Below are 22,859 nucleotides of genomic sequence, written 5' to 3' on the forward strand. Positions count from 1 at the left end.
TTGTTGAGAGTGGTTTCTCCCTGGCCCTTCTTTCTGGTGTTATAATGATCATCTTCCATAAATGCCCCATCGATTCTTATGGAGAAGACACACACTCGACTTCGAAGGGGTGACTTCCAGGGTGCGTCTTTCCGTCCTTCCTTATTTGTTATACTCCTATCTTCCACCCAAGTGCCACTGGCTCTTCAGGCCTGTACTGTGTCACTTGTTCAGGATTCTATTATGTTAGCACAAAAGTAATTGCAGTTTTTGCCATTGAAAGTAATGGGCTGGCTTGGCAACTGGCTGGGCACAGGGGCTCACGCCTGTAATCCCAGCACTTTGGGAGGCCGAGGAGGGTGGATCACTTGAGGTCAGGAGTTCAAGACCAGCCTGACCAACATGGTGAAACCCCATCTCTACTAAAAATACAAAAGTTAACTGGGCATGGTGGCATACGCCTGTAATCCCAGCTACTTGGGAGGCTGAGACAGGAAAAGTGCTTGAACCCGGGAGGCAGAGGTTGAAGTGAGCTGAGATCATGCCACTGCACTCCAGCCTGGGTGATGGAGCAAGACTCTGTCTCAAAAAAAAAAAAATATTTTGCACCAACCTAGTATTTCCTCAGGGAATTCTTGCAGCCCATTGCAAGCCCACCCACCCCTCACCTCCCCACCTAGAGTGAATGGTGAATGAATGGGCTGACCCATGTCCTGGACAGCACCAAGCACTCGAGTAGGGACAGCACTGGGCAGTCAGCCAGACCCTGGACTCTGCCTGGGGCTTCTCAGCAGGGTCCTGAGGTCTGTGATCTGGAATTGACTCCGACTAGACTCCAAATTGGACTCAATATGCACTCTGAGCTCCAGACAGAGCTCCAGGATGGGCCTGTCCAAGTGGAGACAGGCTGTGGTCTGGCCTCAACTTCAAGTGCCTGCCGTGGCCCAGGACTCTGAGCCGGGCTGTAGGATCAGCTGCTCTGGACAGCCAAGGCCTAACCCCAGACGTTTTTTTGCTTGCTTTCTCCTCAGCAGTGCCCATTTCTCAAATGAAAGGCAAGCCAGTGAGCACATGGAAGGAAATATTGGACTATTTATTGCAAAGTGAGAATTGTCAGCTTGAGAAGCAAGGAAGTGGCCAGGCCCCAGAAGGCCCTTCTACAACAAAGCAATCAAGAAAGAAATGGGGTGCGGGAAATGAGCTGATGTGCAGAAACAGCCTCCTTGTCCAACTCGTGGACCTTCCTCTCAAGAAACACCCTCGTGTTGTGGTGTTTGCACTGCTCTCTGGGCAGCACGGGCAGCGTGTCCCCCAGGCTGGGGTCTCTGATGAGCACAAAGGAATTCCAAGAACCCAGAGCCGCCTCAGCAGTCTGAGAAAGCAGGCCCAGGCAGTGGAAGCAGGGGGTGGCTCCTCCGGCCTCTGCTCTGGCAGGAAATGCAGGAACTCTCCTGTCCTCAGTCTGGGACAGGTGAGCTGAGGACACCTGGAGCAGCAGGAATCCCACGAGCTCGGCTTCACCGAGCCTTCAGGATGAGGCGGGTCTTCCCATCTCCAATGAAGCACCTGCAAGGAAGATGACCCAGTAAGGTCTCTGCCCTGGAGGAGAGACCCGGCCCTTCGCCATGTCTCCGGGCTCAGAATCTCCAGAGAGATGACTTCCTGCGCCTCCCCAGCCTTAATAGCCAGATCCCCTTGCAGAGAGGGAGACAGTTTCCTGCTTGGTTTCTTTTTTTTTTTTTTTTTTTTAATTGAGACGGAGTCTCACTCACCCAGGCTGGAGTACAGTAGCATGATCTCAGCTCACTGCAGCTTCTACCTTCTGGGTTCAAGCAATTCTCATACCTCAGCCTCCCGAGTAGCTGGGACTACAGACAAGCACCACCACACCTGGCTGATTTTTGTATTTTTAGTAGAGACAGGGTTTTACCATGTTGACCATGCTGGTCTCCAACTCCTGACTTCAAGTGGTCCACCCACCTTGGCCTCCCAAAGTGCTGGGATTACAGGCATGAGCCACATGCCTGGGTCCTGCTTGGTTTCTAACCCTTTTCCTGAAGATGCTCATTGCGGCCACTCTGAAAGCCCAGAAATAAATGAAGCCAGGTGCAGTGGCTCACACCTGTAACCCAGCGCTTTGGGAGGCAGATCACTTGAGGTCAGGAGTTGGAGACCAGCCTGGCCAACATGGTGAAGCCCCATCTCTACCAAAAAAAATTACAAAAACTGACTGGGCGTGGTGGCTCAGACAGGTGGATCACATGAGGTCAGGAGTTCGAGACCAGCCTGATCAACACAGTGAAACCCTGACTCTACTAAAAATATAAGAATTAGCTGGGCGTGGCGGCAGCGCCTGTAGTCTCAGCTGCTTGGCAGGCTGAGGCAGAAGAATCTCTTGAACCCGGGGGCAGAGGTTGCAATGAGCCAGAATCACACCACTACACTCCAGCCTGGGCAACAGAGGGAGACTCTGCCAAAAAAAAAAAAAAAAAAAGAGAAAGACCAAGTCCTAAAGACATTGTGTGAGCGCCACCTGAAACCACTGCTACCTGTGAGGTTTTTGATGATGTGAGCCAATGAATTCCTCTTTATGACATAAGCTGTTTTGAAATAGATCTCCATCACTTGCAACCAAAGCTCCTAGATGGAGCCATTTTCTTTGCCTCTAAAGAGGCTCCCTCTTTTCTCTTCCAAACCCAAGTGAGAGCCTAGCCCTCTAGCCCCGGACTCTCTGGGAGGTGTTGCCAAGTGCCCATCCAATGGGCCAGTGACCCTGTGTCACACTCCTACCTAATGAGCAGTCCAACAAGCAGGCCAGCCAGGAGTGGGCCCAGCCAGTAGATCCAGTGGAAGTCCCAGTGGTTGGCCACCACCGCAGGTCCAAAAGCACGGGCGGGATTCATGCAGCCTCCAGACACAGTGCCCCTGCAAACACCCAGGCACCCAGGTCACCAGGATCCCAGCCAGACCCCACCTCACTTCACACTTATGTCCCCAACTAGGCCTAGTCACACACCACCCAGAAACCCTCTCTAAACTCCCACATCATGAGCTCCTGGGTAGATCCCAAAGAAGGTAGAGAGGCTATTAGCACTAGCAAGCAGAAGGCATGGCTTGCCGCTGGGCGTGCAGTCTGGCACTCCCCACAAACTCCTCTAGAATGCCCAGCAAAAATGCCTGCTCGGCGATGGCAGGAAGAGAAGCTGGAGCTACATCTGCTCCAAAGTCTACAAAGGAAAGTCAGTCAGTTTCAATCCTTTTGGTGTCAAGCTGACCTAGATTCAAAACCCAGCCCACACATTATAAAATAACAAAAAGTGTATCATAGGATTGTTTGTGACCCAAAGAATAAATGCTTGAGGGGATGAATACCCCGTTTACTTTGATGTGATTATTACCCGTTGCATACCTGTATCAAAACATCTCATGTAACCACAGCCAGACACAGTAGCTCATGCCTGTAATCTCAGCAGTTTAGGAGGCCAAGGCAGGCAGATCACTTGAGGTCAGGAGTTCGAGACCAGCCTGGCCAACATGGTGAAACCCCATTCCTACTAAAAATACAAAAATTAGCCAGGTGTGGTGGCACATGCCTGTAATCCCAGCTATTGGGGAGGCTGAAGCAGGAGAATCACTTGAACCTGGGGGTTGGAAGTTGCAGTGAGCCATGATCATGCCACTGCACTCCAGCCTGGGTGACAGAGCAAGACTCTGTCTCAAAAACCAAAACTAAAAATAAAATAACGAACAGTATAAGTGGATTGTTTGTGACATAAAGAATAAATGCTTGAGGGGATGAATACCCCATTTACCCTGACATGACAATTATGCATGGCATGCCTGTATCAAAACACCTCATGTAACCCAGAAATATATACACCTACTAGGTTCACCCACAAAAATTTAAAAATATATATGTAAAGAAAGAAAAACCCCAGCCCAGATAGTTCTAGATGTGGGAACCTCCAAGAACCTCTCTGTGTTCAGGTGAGGTGAAAGTGACTATTGCATAGCTTGTCATCAGGAGTGAATGAGAAAATGCAAATGGAGCCCACACCTCGAATATAGTTAATGTACAAAAAGCATTGACTATTCTAGCTGGTCCAGATGAGGCCCTTGTTGCACCACAAGCTAAAGGCCCAGAATCTCCTACAGGGAGACTCTTCCCCAGGTGCACCTCTCTCGTTGTGGGGCTCTGTCTTTACCCCGTTCTCTCCAGCTGGGGGCCTGTAGACCTCATCCCCACCCTGTGTCAGCTTCGAAGTCAAAAAACTTGTAAGTAGGCCGGGCGCGGTGGCTCACGCCTGTAATCCCAGCGCTTCGGGAGGCCGAGGCGGGTGGATCACGAGATCAGGAGATTGAGACCATCCCCTGCCTAATACGGTGAAACCCCATCTCTACTAAAAATACAAAAAAAAATTAGCCGGGCATGGTGGCGGACGCCTGTAGTCCCAGATACTCGTGAAGCTGAGGCAGGAGAATGGCCAGAATCCGGGAAGCGGAGCTTGCAGTGAGCCGAGATCACGCCACTGCACTCCAGCCTGGGCGACAGAGCAAAAAAAAAAAAAGGCTTGTAAGTGAATCAAAGGCCACTAGGGGGCAGCAAAGCATGGCCACAGCTTTACACACACATTCCGCAGCCTGCCCCAGGCTCCACCTCCCAAAGTTGAGGGAGAGCTGACCCAGGAGAAAGGTTAGACTTGGTTCTGTGTCCAAAAGAAAGGAAAGAGTCAGACATTAGGGAGGGGCTCCCTGGGCTGGGCACTGTGGCTCATGCCTGTAATTCCAGTACTTTGAGAGGCCAACACAGGAGGATGGCTTGAAGCCAGGAGTTCAAGACCAGCCTGGGCAACATAGCGTGACCCCCATCTCTACAAGAAAAATAAAAAGGGTTCACTCAGCCTCTTGTCCCAGATCTGTCACTTAATTTGCCACTGCCCACTAACCTTAAATAAGTCACTTCTGTCCTCTCTAAGCCTCAGTTTCCTTATCTATAAAATGGGAGACATCATCCCCAATCTTGTTGCCTTAATCCCTTCCAAAGCCTGCTGGGAGTCTCAAAATAAATGAGACAACAGTTACACATGCTCTTTGTAAGCCTGAGGCTAAAACCTGGCTGCCCACCGACTGAATGAACACAGTTCACAGAAATGTTGTATTTACGCTACCAAAATTGGAAAACATCACATACAGATTTAAATTTCTGACTTCCTTTGAATGAAAGCATCACCCCAGACCCATGTACCCAGCAATAATTGACAGAGCTGAATTGACTGCAGCACCTCTGACACCGCAGTCGCCCCCACTCTCTGTTGTCTGCCTGATGCCAGACCACCTCCCCATTTGCAGCACCTTCCTGGCCCCTAATAGCAACTGAATCTGTGGCCCTCAGGCCTGAAATCCCCCAGAGCTGAACAGCACAGATCTGGGCATGGTCACCCCACTGCCAAAGGACACTCACCCGGCCAGGATATCCACGGCGACTGCAAAGCCGATGGAGAACGGGGCCAGAGGGCCCTTTGTCTTCTCATTGATGGCACCCATGCATACGGCCAGGGCCAGCAGCATCGTCAGGATGATCTCTGCCACCAACGCCCCTGCCACCTGCCCCTGCTCCTGGACTGTCACAAAGGCTGCCCCAGATGCATTCCAGAACCTCTCCTCGGGACTCACCGCCTGCACAGAGAAGATGCTCAGCGTTACAGTGGGGCAGAGAGACAGCTGGAAACTGAGGCCTAAAAAACGCATGCCTGCCCACCTTAAGGGCCAGTGAAGGGTTATGTCCAATTTCAGTTAGATATACCTGCATCCACATCCCAGCTCTGCCAGATTTTACTGTGTGACCCTGCGTGAACTACTGAACCTCTCTGAGCCTCACTTTGTTTAGCCAAAAAATAGGAATGGGGCTAGGCGTGGTGGCTCACGCCAGCAACCCCAGCACTTTGGGAGGCTGAGATGGGTGGGTCACTAGAGCCTGGGAGTTCAAGACCAGCCCTGCCAACATGGTGAAACCCCATCTCCACTAAAAATACAAAAAATAGCGGGGTGAAGTGGCGGGCAGCTATAATCCCAGCTGCTCAGGAGGCTGAGGCACAAGAATCACTTGAACTCTGGAAGCGGAGGTTGCAGTGAGCTGAGATCACACCACTGCTCTCCAGCTTGAACAACAGAGCGAGACTCCATCTCAAAAAAGAAAAAGAAAAATGGGGATAACCCAGTCATGGCTCCAGGTTACAGGCCTAAAGCTTATGTAACTTAGATGATCCTCTTTGAGAAAAAGAACATAAACTATCTTTTTTTTTTCTTTGAGACAGAGTCTAGCTCTGTCGCCCAGTGACACGATCATAGCTCACTGCAGCCTCGACCTCCTGGGCTCCAGTGTCCCTCCTACCTCAGCTTTTCACGTAGCTGGGACCACAGGTGCATACCAACCATGCCCACCTAATGTTTTTTTAAAATTTTTTGTAGAGATGGAAGGTCTTAACTATGTTGCCCAGGCTGGTCTGGAACTCCTAGGCTCCAGTGATCCTCCCGCCTCTGCCTCCCAAAATGCTGGGATTACAGGCATCAGCCGCCGTGCGTGGCTAAAAATACCTTACTCTTAGAAACTCTACAAACATGGCCGGGCGCGGTGGCTCACGTTTGTAATCCCAGCACTTTGGGAGGCCGAGGCGGGCGGATCACGAGGTCAGGAGATCGAGACCACAGTGAAACCCCGTCTCTACTAAAAATACAAAAAATTAGCCGGGCGTGGTGGCGGGCGCCTGTAGTCCCAGCTACTCGGAGAGGCTGAGGCAGGAGAATGGCGTGAACCCGGGAGGCGGGGAGCTTGCAGTGAGCCGAGATCGCGCCACTGCACTCCAGCCTGGGTGAAAGAGCGAGACTCCGTCTCAAAAAAAAAAAAAAAAAAAAAAGAAACTCTACAAACACATATGATCAGGTGAACTCATTGCTAAGCCCCCATAGGATCGTAGAAGGGGCATGTGCAGGAGAGCCCTGAAGCCTGAGCTCAATTATTTCTACGGGCAATCGGCCTTGGGGCTATCCCAGCCCTGAAGGGGAAAGACAGTGCGGTGCACAAGCTTCTGGACTCTGGACCCAGTCGGGGCTGTGCTGCTTACAGGCACGTCTGAACTTGAGCAAGTTACCTGCTTCTCTGCACCTCTGTTTTCTCATCTATAAAATAGGGATGATACTGACAGCTCCCAGCTCACAGACAAGGCCGTTGGTGTGCCTGGCACAAAGTAAGCGCTCTCTATGAACTGACTATGGTTTTTTGTAAAGTTGCTGGGAGATGAAATAAGAGAATATGTGTAAAACATTTAGCAGGAAGAATGTGCTTAGGGAACCCTGCTGCCCCGCAACTGTCAGAACCATGTTTGACAGGTTTTAAGTGGCAGGGCTTGAGCTCGAGTCTGGCCACTGCTTTTCAGAGCAGAAGCAGGCAGGAAGGTCCCGGGCATATTCCACAGACAGGGTAACAGGCTGTGGCTCTCAAATTGGGGCATGGAGAGGCCAGGGCAGGGGATGACAGTAAAGTGAGGCTTGAGAACAAAGTCTGCGGTGGGTCAGCACTTACAGCTTCAGACCCTATCACAGTCAAGCTAACAGAGCTCCCCCATCCACCACCCCCCACACACGTGCCACGCAAGGCCCACATCTTAAAGGGCTTGAAGGGTCCCTGGCTGAACCGAGACTTAAGGGCAAAAGAAAAGAAAGAAAGAAAATAAAAGAAAAAAGGGACGGAGGGAGAAAGTCTATCCATGGATTTATGCATAAAGCTATGAAAACTCTGTGGCTGGCCAGGCTCAGTGGCTCATGCCTGCAATCCCAGCACTTTGGGAGGCCAAGGCAGGAAGATCACTTGAGGCCAGGAGTTGGAGACCAATGTGGTCAACACAGTGAGAGCCCCCCTCTACAAAAAATTTTTTAAAATTAGTTGGGTGTGGTGACACACACCTATAGTCCCAGCTACTCAAGAGGCTGAGGCAGGAGGATCACTTGAGCCCAGGAGGTCCAGCTTGCAGTGAGCTATGATTGCACCACCGCACTCCAGCCTGGACAACAGAGTGAGACCCCATCTCTAAAATAAAAAAGAGAGGCCGGGCACAGTGGCTCACGCCTGTAACCTCAGCACTTTGGGAGGCTGAGGCAGGCAGATCACTTGAGCTCAGGAGTTCAAGACCAGCCTGGCCAACACGGTGAAACCCCGGCTCTACTAAAAATACAAAAATTAGCCGGGTGTGCTGGCACGCACCTGTAATCCCAGTTACTCGAGAGGCTGAGGCAGGAGAATTGCTTGAGCCCAAGAGGCAGAGGTTGCAGTGAGCCAAGATCACGCCACTGCACTCCAGCCTGGGTGACAGAGCGAGATTCCATCTCAAAAAAACAAATAAATAAAAAATACAATAAAATGCAATAAGAAAGAAAGAGAGAAGAAAAACGTCCACCAATTCCACTGGCAGAAACAAGCAAAAGATTGGATATTTCCCCATTCCCTACTGTCCCTCCAACATACACACACACACATCATGCACCTCCAGCAGCCCCATCAGAGAGGAAGACTAGTCCAGCCCCTGGAGTTTACCCACCTTGGCCAAGGCAGCCCCGAGCAGCCCCCCAAGCAGCTGTGAGACCCAGTATGGAAGGAGCATCACCAGGTTGAGGCCTCCGATCAGCATGGCTGCGAGGGACACTGCAGGGTTGAAGTGTCCACCACTGTAACCCACAAAAGCAGAGGAAGTCATGAGCCCAGGGCTGACCACATGGCTGGCAATTGAGACAGCACGTCCCAGCCAACCCACCAGGCTGGCCTCTCAGGGCGAGAGTCAGTCCAAGGCCCAACTCAAGCACCAAATTGCTTCCATTTTCCCTGAGGTGCCAGGCAGAGGGTAAGAGATAAAGGGCCCTCTAAGTCCTAAGCCCAGCCCCCAGGATGGCCCTGGAGGAAGAGCGTGTAGGGAGACCATCCCTTAACTCCTCCCTGACTCCCTCCAAGCCTCCCTCCAGCCCTTCAGAGATGTGGCCACAGGTCAGATTGAGACACCAAGGCTCCAAGTTAGTAGCCCAAGAGCCATATCCAGGCCTCCCCTTATGATTTGTTTGATTTTATGAGACGGAGTCTTGTTCTGTCGCGCAGGCTGCAGTGCAGTGGTGTGATCTCGGCTCACTGCAACTTCCACCTTTTGAGTTCAAGCAATTCTCCTGACTCAGCCTCCCAAGTAGCTGGGACTACAGGCGTGTGCCACCACACCCGGCTTATTTTTGTATTTTTAGTAGAGATGAGGTTTCACCATGTTGGCCAGGCTGGTCTCGAACTCCTGACCTCAGGTGATCCACCCGCCTTGGCCTCCCAAAGTGCTGGGGTTACAGGCATGAGCTACCGTGCCCAGCCTGGATCTCCCCTTATGAGTAGCTAGGCCCTGAATAAGACCTCCTGATTAGTTGAACTGCTCAGCCAATGAAAACCCTACTTGTGGTCTGAAAGTGTGATGGGTGTAAAATGCAGATTTGGAGTTCAGGCCGGAAATGGCATTGAGAATCATGGGGTGGAGTTGGAGGTTCATGACCAGGTTAGGGATTGGGATTGGGAGTCTGGGATGTGGAAGGGAATTAGACAAGTCAGAACCTGAGGTCAAAGGGCAGGTCGCAGTTGATCAGCCACTCCCCAGCTCATGGGTAAAGAGCCTTCACGTTCACCAAGATGTTCAACCAGCCCAGGCTCCAGAGCCAGGGTGGCTGCACTCACATCGGTGTCCCAACCAGTCCCACTCTGATGGAGGAAATATTGTCACAGTTTGGCCTCCTGAATCCATCTGGTTTCCAGGAATGGTTACTCCCCAATGAGAGAGAAAGGGACCCCAAGACTCCCCATGTCATGCAAGAACCAAAGTGCCCCCCAAATGTAAAGAGCCCACCAATGAGTTTACCCATCCTCCAAAGGTCATAGGACATTCATTTGAGACTGGACAGAGGACCTCAGCTCTGCACAAAAGGACTTTGTCCAACACCCTGATACCTCGAGACCAGCTGCCCCAACTTGTCTGGCTCAGCTCTGGACCCAAGCCCTCAGATAAGCTCCATGCATGGTTTGATTTGATTTGATTTTTTTTTTTTTTTTTGAGACAGGGTCTCCCTTTGTCACCCAGGCTGGAGTGCAATGGTGCAATCTCGGCTCACTGCAACCTCCGCCTCCTGGGTTCAAGCGATTCTCCTGCTTCAGCCTCCCAAGTAGCTGGGATAACAGGGGCATGCATGCCACCAAGCCCGGCTAATTTTTGTATTTTTGGTAGAGACGGGGTTTCACCATGTTGGCAGGTTGGTCTCGAACTCCTGACCTCAGGTGATTCACCTGCTTCGGCCTCCCAAAGTGCTGGGATTACAGGCGTGAGCCACCGTGCTTGACGTCCATGCATGGTTTGAAAGCACCAGTCAGTGCTCAGACTCCACAGGTTGGGAAGAGGGGCAGCCAGGCCTACTTGGCCTCAAGTAGCTTAGCCTGGGCTCTGCTGAGATACACAGATGGAGTCAGGGTGAGGCAGCTTCCCACGGGAGCCCCAAAGGGGAGAGAAACTGTCACTCAGAGCATGGCTTTACCAGGAGGTCCAGGTGACGAGAACCACATATTTCCTGGTTTACACTCATTAGCAATAAAACAATCAAGACACATTCATTCAGTCATTCATTGTTCACTCAGCAAATACTTCTCTAACACTTACTATGTGCCAGGTGCTGTGCTGGGTGCTTATAACTTACATACATAACTTACCCTGGATCCAGTGAACAACCTCAAAGTCAGTGTCTGGCACGCAGTAGGTGCTGAATAAATATTTGTCAAAAAAGCCAAACAGAGAGGCAGTATTTGCAGTGCCAAAGAGATGGCCTTTCCAGCCAGCTGGCCTGGGTTCAAAGCCCAACTCTGCCACTAAAGAGCTGTGTGACATTGGCCAAGTTACATAACCTCTCTGTGCCTCAATGATCTCTGCCTGATAAAGCTATTGCAAAGATATAAAGAATTAATATATGTACAGACCATAGTACTATGTAGTTAGCATTCAATAAACGTCAGCTATTATTATCACTCACATTTATACCACTGCACACAGAGGCTTCAGCAACTTGCTGTGGTCACCCTGGTAAGAAGTGATAAACGTTGCCTTCAATCTCAGATCCACCCAAAGGGAAGATCATGTACTTTTTGTTTCACCTGTAGCCTCCCTTGGACGTCTAAAGACATGTGGTTTTTTTGTTTTTTGTTTTTTGTTTGTTTGTTTTTTGGAGATTGAGTCTTACTCTGTTGCCCAGGCTGGAGTGCAGTGGCGCAATCTCAGCTCACTGCAAGCTCTCCCTCCTGGTTCAAGCAATTCTCCTGCCTCAGCCTCCCAAGTAGCTGGGACTACAGGTGCCTGCCACCACGCCCAGCTAATTTTTGTATCTTTAGTAGAGACAGGATTTCACCATGTTGGCCAGGCTGCTCTCCAACTCCTGACCTCAGGTGATCCACCCGCCTCAGCCTCCCAAAGTGCTGGGATTACAGGCATGAGCCACTGCACCCAGCCTAAAGAGATGTTAAAGCTCTTTTCCATTCTGGTTTTCTCAGAAACAGTATTTCTGTTTCCTCATTCAGATCTATTTTTTGAGTGAGATTTAATACAGACCAACCATGTCCCAGATCACCCTGCCAGTCACCCCATTCAAGATCTTCGTCGTGACGGCTGGCTCTCCTGGGAACCAGCAGCCATGTCCACAGACCTCCCCATTGAGCCTCTACCCAGACGAGAGCTAAGCCAGAGAAGCCTGTCCCTTTCCCTGCCCCTCCTTCTTGATCACCTCTTGACCAGCCAGGACCACTGCAGATCCCTGGATACCCAGGTGGGAAAACCTGGCTCAGGCCTTCTACGCATTTCTGCTTTCCCTAAAACCCACTTCTAGTGATAACAATAACACAGCAACCAATGGCTATTGTATGTTTGGTGTGTGCCAGGCGCTCTACTTCATTTAATTCTCATGCCTCCCCCATGAGGCACTTGGATTTGAGCACTGGAGCCAGAGAGCTTGTTCTTGACTCCTGGCTCTGCCACTTTCTGGCCCTCTAAGCTTGGACAGATTACACAGCCTTTCACTTTTGCAGCTGTAAAATGGGGCTAATAACAGGACCTACCCCACAAGGCTTTTGTGAGGATTAAATAACTAATATCTGTAAAGTAATTAGACTAGTGCCTGGTACATGGTTAGCAATATAGATGTGTTGGCTTGAAAAAAAACCATTTAAAAGCTACTATTCCCATTTTATAGGTGGGGAGCTTTGGGTTTAGAGAGTGACTTGCCAGCCAGGCATGGTGGTTCATGTCTGTAATCCCAAAACTTTGGGAAGCCAAGGCAGGAGGATCGCTTGAGACCAGGAGTTCAAGACTAGCCTGGGCAACATAGTGAGACCCCATCTCTACAACAAAATTTAAAAATTAGTTGGGTGCTGTGGCGCATGCCTGTGATCCAGCTACTCAAAAAGAGAATGACTTGCCCAAAGTCGCAAGCTCACAGGCTGCAGGGTCTGGAGTTGACCCCAGACAGTCTGACTCCCAACCCCATAGTTATCCAGAGCACTCCTTGAAATCCTGAATACGTATGCACCCGGGGGTCCTTGACAACGGCTTTGCTTTCCACCCCCAGCGCCCCAAGTCAGCACCAGGCTGAATCCTCAGAGCTGGTCTCACCTGATATTCCCCAGCGTGGCAATCATGAGCCCCAAAGCCAGCCCGTGGGCCAGGGCCGGCTGCAGCAGCCCAGTGTCCGTCCCATTCTCAATGACCGACAGGCACCCGATGAAGATGAAGAGAGCAGAGCCCAGCAGTTCGACCAGGCATGGCTGCACAAACCGTTCGTACCAGGACACTCGCCACCTGCCACCCACGCTCGGCTCCCTGGCCTTGTCATTGCCAAATTCAGGCTCACACATGGCTATCTGCCGTAGGGAAAAAGGGACAGAGGACACGGGTGGGAGGCAAGTCCAGATATAGAAGGTCCCGACCCCCAACCGTGAATTAATTCACAGCCCCTCTTGCTCTGCCAGCCTGGAAAGGAAGATGCCGACAGAGGGCTCACCTCTCCAGACATCAGGATCAGACGGCACAAACATCGGGCTCTTGCCTGAGCTGCTGGGAAACTTGCACCTGCCGTGCAAGACACTCTTATCTCCCAGGGACAGGACCTGCTGATCACACTATGGGCTCTGCCCCTTTTAAAGGGCTGCAGAGGCTCAATGCAAGTGCAGAGAAAGCAATAAACCTCAGGTAGGAGGCGGCTCTGAGGCCCAGAAGAGGAAATTTTTTAAAATCTCAACAGGGCAGGGTGAGGGAGTCAGGGATTGCTGAACTTTCCGCCAATGAGGGACAAACACGCCAGCCTGGCTGTGTCATCTGGGAGTACACTCCAGGCTGTAGAAGGTGGGAGATGGGTCCAGCACCCCAGCTCCCCACAGTCCAAAGCAGAACAGCACATGTAAATGGGCCCCACTGGGTTGGAACTTCACATGTTAAGAAACAGCAAACAGCCAGGTGCAGTGGCTCACGCCTGTAATCCCAGCACTTTGGGAGGCCGAGGCGGGTGGATCACTTGAGGTCAGGAGTTCGAGACCAGCCTGGCCAACATGGCAAAACCCCGTCTCCACTAAAAATACAAAAATCAGCCGGGCGTGGTGGTGCACACCTGTAATCCCAGCTACTTGGGGGGCTAAGGCAGGAAAATCATTTGAACCTGGGAGGTGAAGATTGCGCTGAGCCAAGATCATGCAACTGCACTCCAGCCTGGGCAACAGAGCAAGCCTCTGAAAAAAAAAGAAAAAGGAAAGAGGAAAGAAAGAAAGAGAAAGAAAAGAAAGAAAGAAAGAAAGAAAGAAAGAAAGAAAGAAAGAAAGAAAGAAAGAAAGAAAGAAAGAAAGAAGGAAGGAAGGAAGGAAGGAAGGAAGGAAGGAAGGAAGGAAGGAAGGAAGGAAGGGAGGGAAAGGAAAGGAAAGAAAGAGAAAAAGAAAGAAAGAAAGAAGAAAGAGAAATAAAGAATAAGAAAGAAAGAAGAAAGATAGAAAGAAAGAAAGAGAGGAAGGAAGGAAGGAAGGAAGGAAGGAAGGAAGAAGAAAGAGAGGGCGTGTGTTGGCACTTGCCTGTAATCCCAGCTACTCAGGAGGATGAGGCATGAGAATCACTTGAACCCAGGACCCAGAGGTTGCAGTGAGCCAAGATTGCGCCACTGCACTCCAGCATGGGCAACAGAGTGAGACTCTGTCTAAAAAAAAAAAAAAAGAAAAAAGAAAGAAAGAAAGAAAGAAAAAAGAAAAGAAAGAAACAGCAAACCCATTTTCAATTATTTTTCCACTGAGTCCCACAGCTTCAAACACCTGCAGTCACCGTGACAGCCTGAGCCAGGACTGAGTGTATAGATGACGACCCTTCACAGACAGAGGCAGCAGAGACTGGCAAGAGGTAATGCAATGCAGCGGCAAGACCCATGGACTTTGGAAACAGGCTGCCTGGCATTCAATCCCAGCTCTGCTGTAAACTAGCTATGTAACCCTTGGGCACACGACTTGGCCTCTCTGGGCCTTTGTTTTCTCATCTGTTAGGTGTGGATGCTAGTGGTTGCACCATGTCATAGGGTCGTTGGGAAGTTTAAATGAGATAATATGGGTAAAGCGCTCAGGACAGTGCTAGACACACAATACCAGTGTCCACTAATTTACAATACATGCTTAGCTGTAACTAATAGCTAATAGTGAGCACGTTCTACGTGCCAGGCACTGGGGCTAAGTGCCTTCTATTATCTCATTTAAACCTCACTGCCACCCTGTGAAGCAGGTACTATTATTACAACCATTTCACAGACGAGGAAGTGGAGTGTCAGGAAGATTGAGTTTCCCAGGATTATACAGCTTATATGATCACAGAACTTGTGGGCTGTCACAAAAGGATACATACTGTATATGATTCCACTTGTATGAAGTACCTAGACTAGTCAAATTCATAGAGACAGAAGTAGAATGGTGGTTTCCATGGCCCGATGGGAAGGAAGAATGAGGAGTTTGTGTTTAGCGGGTACAGATTTCCTGTTTGGGAGGAAAGTTTTGGGATGGATGATATAGTGGCACAACAATGTGAAGTACTTAATGTCACTGAGATGTACACTTAAAAATGGTTCAAATTGCTGGGTGTGTTTGGCTCACACCTGTAATCTCAGCACTTTGGGCGACAAGGCAGGCAGATCACTTGATTTCAGGAGTTCGACACCAGTCTGGCCAACATGGTGAAACCCTGTCTCTACTAAAAATACAAAAATTAGCTGGTTGTGGTGGTGCACGCCTGTAATCCCAGCTAGTTGGGAAGCTGAGGCAGGAGAATCGCTTGAACCTGGGAGGCAGAGGTTGTAGTGAGCTGAGATCACACCACTACCCTCCAGCCTGGGTGACAGGATGAGACTCCATCTCAAAAAAAAAAAAAATAGTTAAAATGGCATATTTTATTTTATGTGTATTTTGCCACAGTTGAAAAAAAAATACTTGTGAGCTAACCCACTACACTCTACTGCCTTTCTAAGAGGGATGGATGGATGGATGGATAGATAGATAGATAGATAGATAGATAGATAGATAGATAGATAGATAATAGATAGATAGATGATAGATAGATAGATAGATAGATAGATAGATAGATAGATAGATGATAGATAGATAGATAGTTGGGTGGGTGGATGGATGGATGGATGGATGGATGGATGGATTGATGGATGGTTGGAAAGAAGGGAAGAAAGAAAGGAAAGGAGGGAGGAAGGAAGGGAGAAAGGAAGGAGGAAGGAAAGAAAATGAGATGAGTTCCTTATTCATTCATTCACTCACCAAACATTTAAATAGCTGCTGCAAGCCATTCACTGTTCTAAGCTGGCTGGAGATGTAGCAGTGAACAAGACAGGCAAAATCCTGCTCTGTCTGATAGCTTTATCTCTGAGTGTTTGTATGCGCTGATGGAGAAGTCATGCTAGAGCTAAAGGAATTTTACTGGTCATTTCTGACATTTCTCAACTACTCACTACATCTCCAACACCATGCTAAACACTCGGTATATATTCGTAACCCCCCTTTGAGATAAGTCCTATCACTTATTACCACCATCTTCAGATGATAAAAACGAGGCACAAAGAAGTTAAAGAACTCACCCATGGCTGTGTACATAAAAATATCCGCTTCAGGACAGAACTGGACATATCTAGAGAAGAGCATGACAGTTTGTTGACAGCCCACGTCAGCGAGAGGCCCGGAATACAGGGTCTCTGCCAGATATCTGCACCTCTAGGAAGGTGATCTTTAGCCCTGTTCTCTACCTCCTCCATATCCCACATATCCCACAGCACATCATACAAGATGTTTCTTAGACCCTTCCTTCCACATCCTATAAATAGCAACATAAGATAGTCTGACCCAAGGCTTCCCCATCCCCCTCATTATTTGCTCAAATCCTTCCAGTATTGCTTCCAGAATTGTTCTCTCTTGTTTTCACCCATGCCTTCATCTGTTCTTGCTTAGTCCCTTGAACAAAGAAAAACTAGGCTGGGTGCACTGGCTCGCACCTGTAATCCCGGCACTTTGGGAGGCCAAGGCAGGCAGATCACAAGGTCAGGAGTTCAAGACCAGCCTGACCAACACGGTGAAACTATCTCTACTAAAAATACAAAAATTAGCCGGGCATGGTGGCACATGCCTGTAATCCCAACTACTCAGGAGGCTGAGGCAGGAGAATCGCTTGAACCTGGAAGAGGGAGGTTGCAGTGAGCCAAGATCGCACCACTGCACTCCAGCCTGGGCCACAGAGTGACACTCCATCCCACCCCCACACCCTCCAAAAAATGGATTCTTTGCTCACATAATAGTCCATGGCAGGCTCGTCTCCAAACGGTGACTCAGGGATCCAGGCCACTTCCATCTTGGAGCTGCCCCATCTAGGTCCTCAGATCTTCTCCAGCAAAATGGGAAAAAGAGAACGTGGAGGGCTGTGCAGGAAATTATAATGGGCTGGGCCTAGAAATACTATATATCCCACCCATCTATATTTGATGGGCTCAAACTCAGTCACATGGCTTCACCTGACTGCAATTGAGCCTGGGAATTGTAGTCTAGCTCTGTGCCCAGGAGGAAAAAGAAAGGCATTTTATGAATATCGAGCAATTTCTGCCACATACTAGAAATTGTCGCTTTCCCGGAGACCATGGTTCTAGTCAAGTTTTTCCCTGAATTAAATCATTCAGTGTCTCCCATGGTTCCAAGACAAACCCAGACTCCCTTAGCTAGCCACAGAGGCTTCAGTTTCTAGCCCCTGAATCATCTCTTGCCACATGAACCTTAAACAATTTATCAGATAAGCTATGTGCCCTCACCCGGCCTTGTCCATGCCGGTCCCTCTGTTTGGAGTCCTTGTTTGCCCTCTTGGCCAACTTCTACTCCTCATTCAGATCTCAGATCAGATATTATGTCCTCTCTGATGCCTGGGCAAACTACCTATTAGTTCTCTAAAAACACCCTTCCCTTGCTCAAGGCAAGGTTGGATTCCATAACTCCAAAACTAGGCTAGCACGGCAGCTCATGCCTATAATCCCAGCACTTTGGGAGGCCGAGGTGGGCAGATCACAAGGTCAGGAGATCAAGACCATCCTAGCTAACACGGTAAAATCCCTTCTCTACTAAAAATACAAAAAATTAGCCGGGCATGGTGGCACGCACCTGTAGTCCCAGCTACTTGGGAGGCTAAGGCAGGAGAATTGCTTGAACACGGGAGGGAGAAGTTGCAGTGAGCCAAGATTACACCACTGCACTCCAGCCTTGGCGACAGAGCAAGAGTCTGTCTCAATTTAAAAAAAAAAAAAGAAAACTAGGGGCTTCCAGTGAAAACCTGAATGCCATTCAGAAAAAACAACATATTTCCACTACATGAGAGTTTTATTTTTTTATTTTATTTTTTTATGTTCACTACTACATTTTATAAAAATCATTCTTATAATTTCTGACCAGCTCACATAATAAACACTTCATGAAGTGAAAACAAAAAAGATAATCAAAGAAATTATAGCTCTAGCATGAGCACCAGACAAATAAAAACAGGGAATTTGTATGGGGAGATTCTCAACAACAATCCATTAGATTTTAGAGTAATTAATTAAGTAAAAAGAAGAAAATATAGAATGTTTCAGGCTTCTAGATTTCCAGTAAATTATCCATGGTATTAACATAATCTTCTTTGTTCTAATATTGCTATTTTCTTTGGAAAATAGGTACAAACTCACATAAACACAATTGCTTGCTCCATAATTTTCTTACACCTAAGGTTTATGTTTAGGGCAACACATTTATATACTTAACTTCATGTAAATGGAACTAAAGTTCATATAAGTTTGCAGAGAGTTTTAGAGTATGTCCTGATGTCCTCATACACAATATACTGGTCTCTCAAAACCACTGAAAAACCTAGTGGGCTAAGGAAATACTGTCTTCCTAAGAAATTCTTTGGCTGGCAAACTTCCTAGTTTTCCAAATCCAGGTCTGGTTAACATGACCAAGGCTTCTAATTTTTATCCCTGTTTGGTTGGCAAGACTTCCCTGCATCTATACCTGTCTGCCATCCCCCACCAGGTCCAGATGGAGTGTAGAAGCAGGTCACATTTTACCCTGGCATCTCACCTTTCCCTTCTTTCTTGCCTTGATGGCTGCACTGTTGTGCCAGATGTGATGCTGGTGCTGTGGCAGCCATCTTGGACCATATATACAGGCCAGATGTAGTGGCTCACGCTTGTAATCCCACCACTTTGGGAGGCCGAGGGAGATGAATCACCTGAGGTCAGGAGTTCGAGACCAGCCTGGCCATATAGTGAAACCCTGTCTCTATTAAAAATACAGACATTAGTGGAGCGTTGTGGCACACACCTGTAGTCCCAACTACTCAGGAGGCTGAGGCAAGAGAATCACTTGGACCTGGGAAGCAGCAATTGCAGTGAGCCAAGATCATATCATTGCACTCCAGGCTGGGCAACAGAGCAAGACTCCATCTAAAAAAAAAAAAAAAAATATATATATATATATATATATATATATATATACATATGATTGTAAAACCTAAGAGCAGTACTTGAGATATTTTGCAGACCCTGTACTTGATGGATCAGCTAGCACCACCTAGATGGATAAACTGGCTCATGTGATCTTGTGGGCCCCCCCAGGAACTGACTCAGCACAAGAAGACAGCTTCGACTCCCTATAATTTCATCTCTGACCAATCAGCACTCCTGACTCACCGACTTACTGCCACCCACCAAGTTGTCCTTCAAAACTCTGATCCCTGAATGCTTGGGGAGACTGATTTGAGTAATAATAAACTGGTCTTCTGCACAGCCAGCTCTGCGTGAATTACTCTTTCTCTATGGCAATTTCCCTATCTTGATAAATTGGCTGTCTAGGCAGTGGGCAAGGTGAACCTGTTGGGAGGTTATGTAATTATTTAAGAATGAAATACAAATATAAATAAAATATGTTTTTAATGAACATGTCTTATTCAGTGTATGTGTATTATTGTCTGTACGTACAATATATGTGAATTTTTTGTGTACATGTGGGGTTTTTTTCAAATGGCTACTAAGTTGTTATAACATAAGAACTTTTTAAGTGTTTTGAACCTAAATCCTTAATAAATAGAGCTATTAGGTATTTTTGTGGGGGGGGCCTCCGCACAGAGTGAACCAAGAAAGTTTGGGGTCCTCTGAATTAAAGAATGTATGTTCTTGTATTTCAAGTACTTGCAGAAGAGAACAGTTCTTGCAGATACATCATCCCCAAATTCCAGAGATACGGGGTTCCAAGTTAATAACTTCTTCTCAAAGCTAGACACCATTTATAATGCACAGACTTGACAATTTAGGCTGTGCTCTGTGGGCAACCAAAGAAACTTAAAGCAGAACCTCTCATTCTCTTCTGAAACTGCTTCCTTTCCATCTCAGTAGATTTGCAATTGTATTCAATGTATTACCACTTGGAGCTCAGGGCAACTAGCCATTGGAAGTAAGTCTAGTTTTCACCTTTCTGTCTTCTCAAACTGCAAGATTAGTTTGCACCTCAGCAACTTCCTTCCTCATAGAAGTCACCAGTTCTTTCTATTCTCCCTTGCAATGTCAAGGTCAAGGTGTTGAATGTCTTTTGAGTCACAAGTAACCAGTTATATTGGCTATTTCAGAATGCTTTACAGCCAAAAAGTCCTTGAACGAAGGAAGAAATCCACTAAGTCTCATCAGCAAGGGTCCAGCTTCTCTTCATCTGCATGTTTTGAACAATAAAAATGACTACCATTTTCTGAGAACCTACTGAGAGCTTGGCACTCCGTCTTCTTTTTCTCTCTCTTTTATCCTTCTTATCTACATCCAAATTAACTCTACAGAAGAAAAAATCCAAATGATCAATAAACAGACAAAAAAAAAACCTTAATCTCTGCAATAGCCAGAAAAAATTCAAATTAAAGCAACAGAAATAACATTTTTACCATTAGATTGGTAGAAAGATTTTTTTAACTGATTAACATATGGTGCTGACAAAGAAGGGGAAAACAGGCCGGGCGCAGTGGCTCACCCCTATAATCCCAGCACTTTGGGAGGCCAAGGCAAGCAGATCGCCTGAGGTCAGGAGCTCAAGACCAGCCTGGCCAACATGGTGAAACCCTATCTCTATAAAAAATACAAAAATCAGCTGGGCGTGGTAGCTCATGCCTGTAGTCCCAGCTACTTGGGAGGCTGAGGCGGGAGAATTGCATGAACTCGGGAGGTGGAGGTTGCAGTGAGCTGAGATCGCGCCACTGCACTCCAGCCTGGGCGACAGAGTGAGACTCCATCTCAAAAAAAAAAAAAAAATGAAAAGAAAAAAGAAAAAAAGATGGGGAAACAGACAAACATACACATTGCTGGTAGAAGTGGGAATTGCTACAATATTTTGTAACACCATCTTGAAATATTTATTGTTAAATACTTAGATATAGATATATGCACCCTTGACCCAGCAAACCTCAAATTGGGAATTCTAGACTACAGAAATAAAAGCTCCAGTAGGTGAGAATATAATTACAGGGACATTGACTTCATCTTTTTATTTATTTGTTTGTTTATTTATTTTATTTTTTTGAGATAGGGTTTCACCTCCATCACTCTGGCTGGAGTGGAGTGGTGCGATCTCAGGTCCCTGCAACCTCTGCCGCCCAGGCTCAAGCGTTCCTCCCACCTCAGCCTCCCGAGTAGTTGGGACCACAGGTACACACCACCAGGCCCGGTTAATTTTGTTCTGTATTTTTTGTACAGACAGGGTCTCACTATGTTGCCCAGGCTGGTCTTGAACTCCTGAGCTCAAGCAATCCACCAAACTGGGTCTCCCAAAGTGCTAGGATTACAGGCGTGAGCCACTATGCCTGGCCAACTTCATCACTGTTCATCATAGGAAAAAAAAAAAAAGATGAATGTCTACTTTCAGTGTCCTGAACATCCCATAGTTTCTCTCACTGTTCAAGTCTTCAGACAGTCTGCTTCTTTTACCCAAACTGCTCCTTAATGCTGATGACAACCTACCCATCCTTCAAGTCTCAACTAAGAAAAAATAATTTTGGGGGGCTGGGCAAGAAAGTGAGACCCCATCTCTACAGATTAAAAATTAAAAAGCTGGCCAGTCTTGGTAGCATGTGCCTGTATTCCCAGCTACATGGGAGGCTGAGGCAGGAGGATCATTTCAGTGCAGGAGGCCAAGGTTGAAGTGAGCCATGTCTGGGCCACTGCACTCCAGCTTGGGTGACAGAATGAGAGCCTGTCCTGAACAAAAAACAACAACAAAATACATATATATGATTTTCTTGTTTTTTTTCTAATAACTTTATTGAGACATAATTGATATACTATACATAAGATAAAAGGATAAAAAGATGATAATTTTTTTTTTTTTTTGAAGCAGAGTCTCGCCATATCACCCAGGCTGGAGTGCAGTGGTGCGATCTCAGCTCACTGCAGCCTCCGCCTCCTGGGTTCAAGCGATTCTCCTGCCTCAGCCTCTCGAGTAGCTGGGACCACAGGTGCCCACCAACATACCCGGCTAATTTTTGTATTTTTAGTAGAGACGGGGTTTCCCCATGTTGGCCAGGCTGGTCTCTAACTCCTGAGCTCAGGAGATCTGCACACCTTGGTCTCCCAAAGTGCTGGGATTACAGACCGAGAAATGATAATGTTTTGAAAAGGAGAAAGAGAGAAAGCATCATGGGAAATGCAAGTCACGTGTATTGGTTAGCAATTGGATGCATCTCACAAACATAAAGTGAAAGAAACCAGACACAAAGGAGTACATACTGTGGATTCTAAAACCCAGAAAGAAGCAAAGCTGGCCACATTACTAGCTTTAGGAGTTAGTTACTGCCCAGGGACCATGGAGAGTTTTGGGGTGATACCTCTATTTCTTGGTGTGGATGCTGGCTGCATGGGTGAATTCACTTCGTGAAAATTCATCTAGCTGTTACAATATGTGTGCTTTTCTGTGTGTATGGTATACTTGAATAAAAAGTTAAAACCAAACTGTTCTCAGACGGTTACCTGCTGGACATAAGAGGAAATCTGTAGGTGACTCTTTGGTACCTAAGAAGAGAATGCTGAAGATAATACTGAATTCAAACTCCATGCTGTCAGCTATAACATTTTATCACCATGAAATATAAATATAAACCAGTCGTAGTGGCTCATGCCTGTAATCCCAGCATTTTGGGAGGCTGAGGTGGGCAGACCAGCCTGGGCAATATGAACATGGCGAAACCCTGTCTCTTAAAAAAAAAAATTTTTTTTTAATT

At 47.7% G+C, this 22,859-nt stretch overlaps 1 protein-coding gene across 1 annotated transcript; it reads right to left on the reverse strand.

Annotated features, from left to right (window-relative positions):
- Positions 1 to 1,051: 1,051 nt before the first annotated feature.
- Positions 1,052 to 13,944, reverse strand: AQP8 (aquaporin 8). Its single transcript, XM_055298620.2, has 6 exons — positions 13,081 to 13,944; positions 12,693 to 12,940; positions 8,571 to 8,697; positions 5,441 to 5,655; positions 2,770 to 2,904; positions 1,052 to 1,545 (listed from the first exon to the last, which is right to left on the reverse strand). Exons 1-6 carry the CDS (start codon positions 13,090 to 13,092, stop codon positions 1,497 to 1,499), a joined length of 786 nt encoding a protein of 261 aa, XP_055154595.1. The 5' UTR covers positions 13,093 to 13,944; the 3' UTR covers positions 1,052 to 1,496.
- Between the last annotated feature and the right edge of the window lie 8,915 nt (positions 13,945 to 22,859).

Source organism: Symphalangus syndactylus, chromosome 11 (assembly GCF_028878055.3).
Source record: "Symphalangus syndactylus isolate Jambi chromosome 11, NHGRI_mSymSyn1-v2.1_pri, whole genome shotgun sequence".
Lineage (NCBI taxonomy): Eukaryota > Metazoa > Chordata > Mammalia > Primates > Hylobatidae > Symphalangus > Symphalangus syndactylus.

Coding starts and splice junctions, on each gene's coding strand:
- AQP8 (XM_055298620.2), bottom strand. Junction 8,698..12,692: donor GCCACGCTGGGGAATATCAG/GTGAGACCAGCT, acceptor TGTGGGTTACAG/TGGTGGACACTTCAACCCTG. Junction 1,546..2,769: donor CTTGTTGGACTGCTCATTAG/GTAGGAGTGTGA, acceptor TCTTCCTTGCAG/GTGCTTCATTGGAGATGGGA.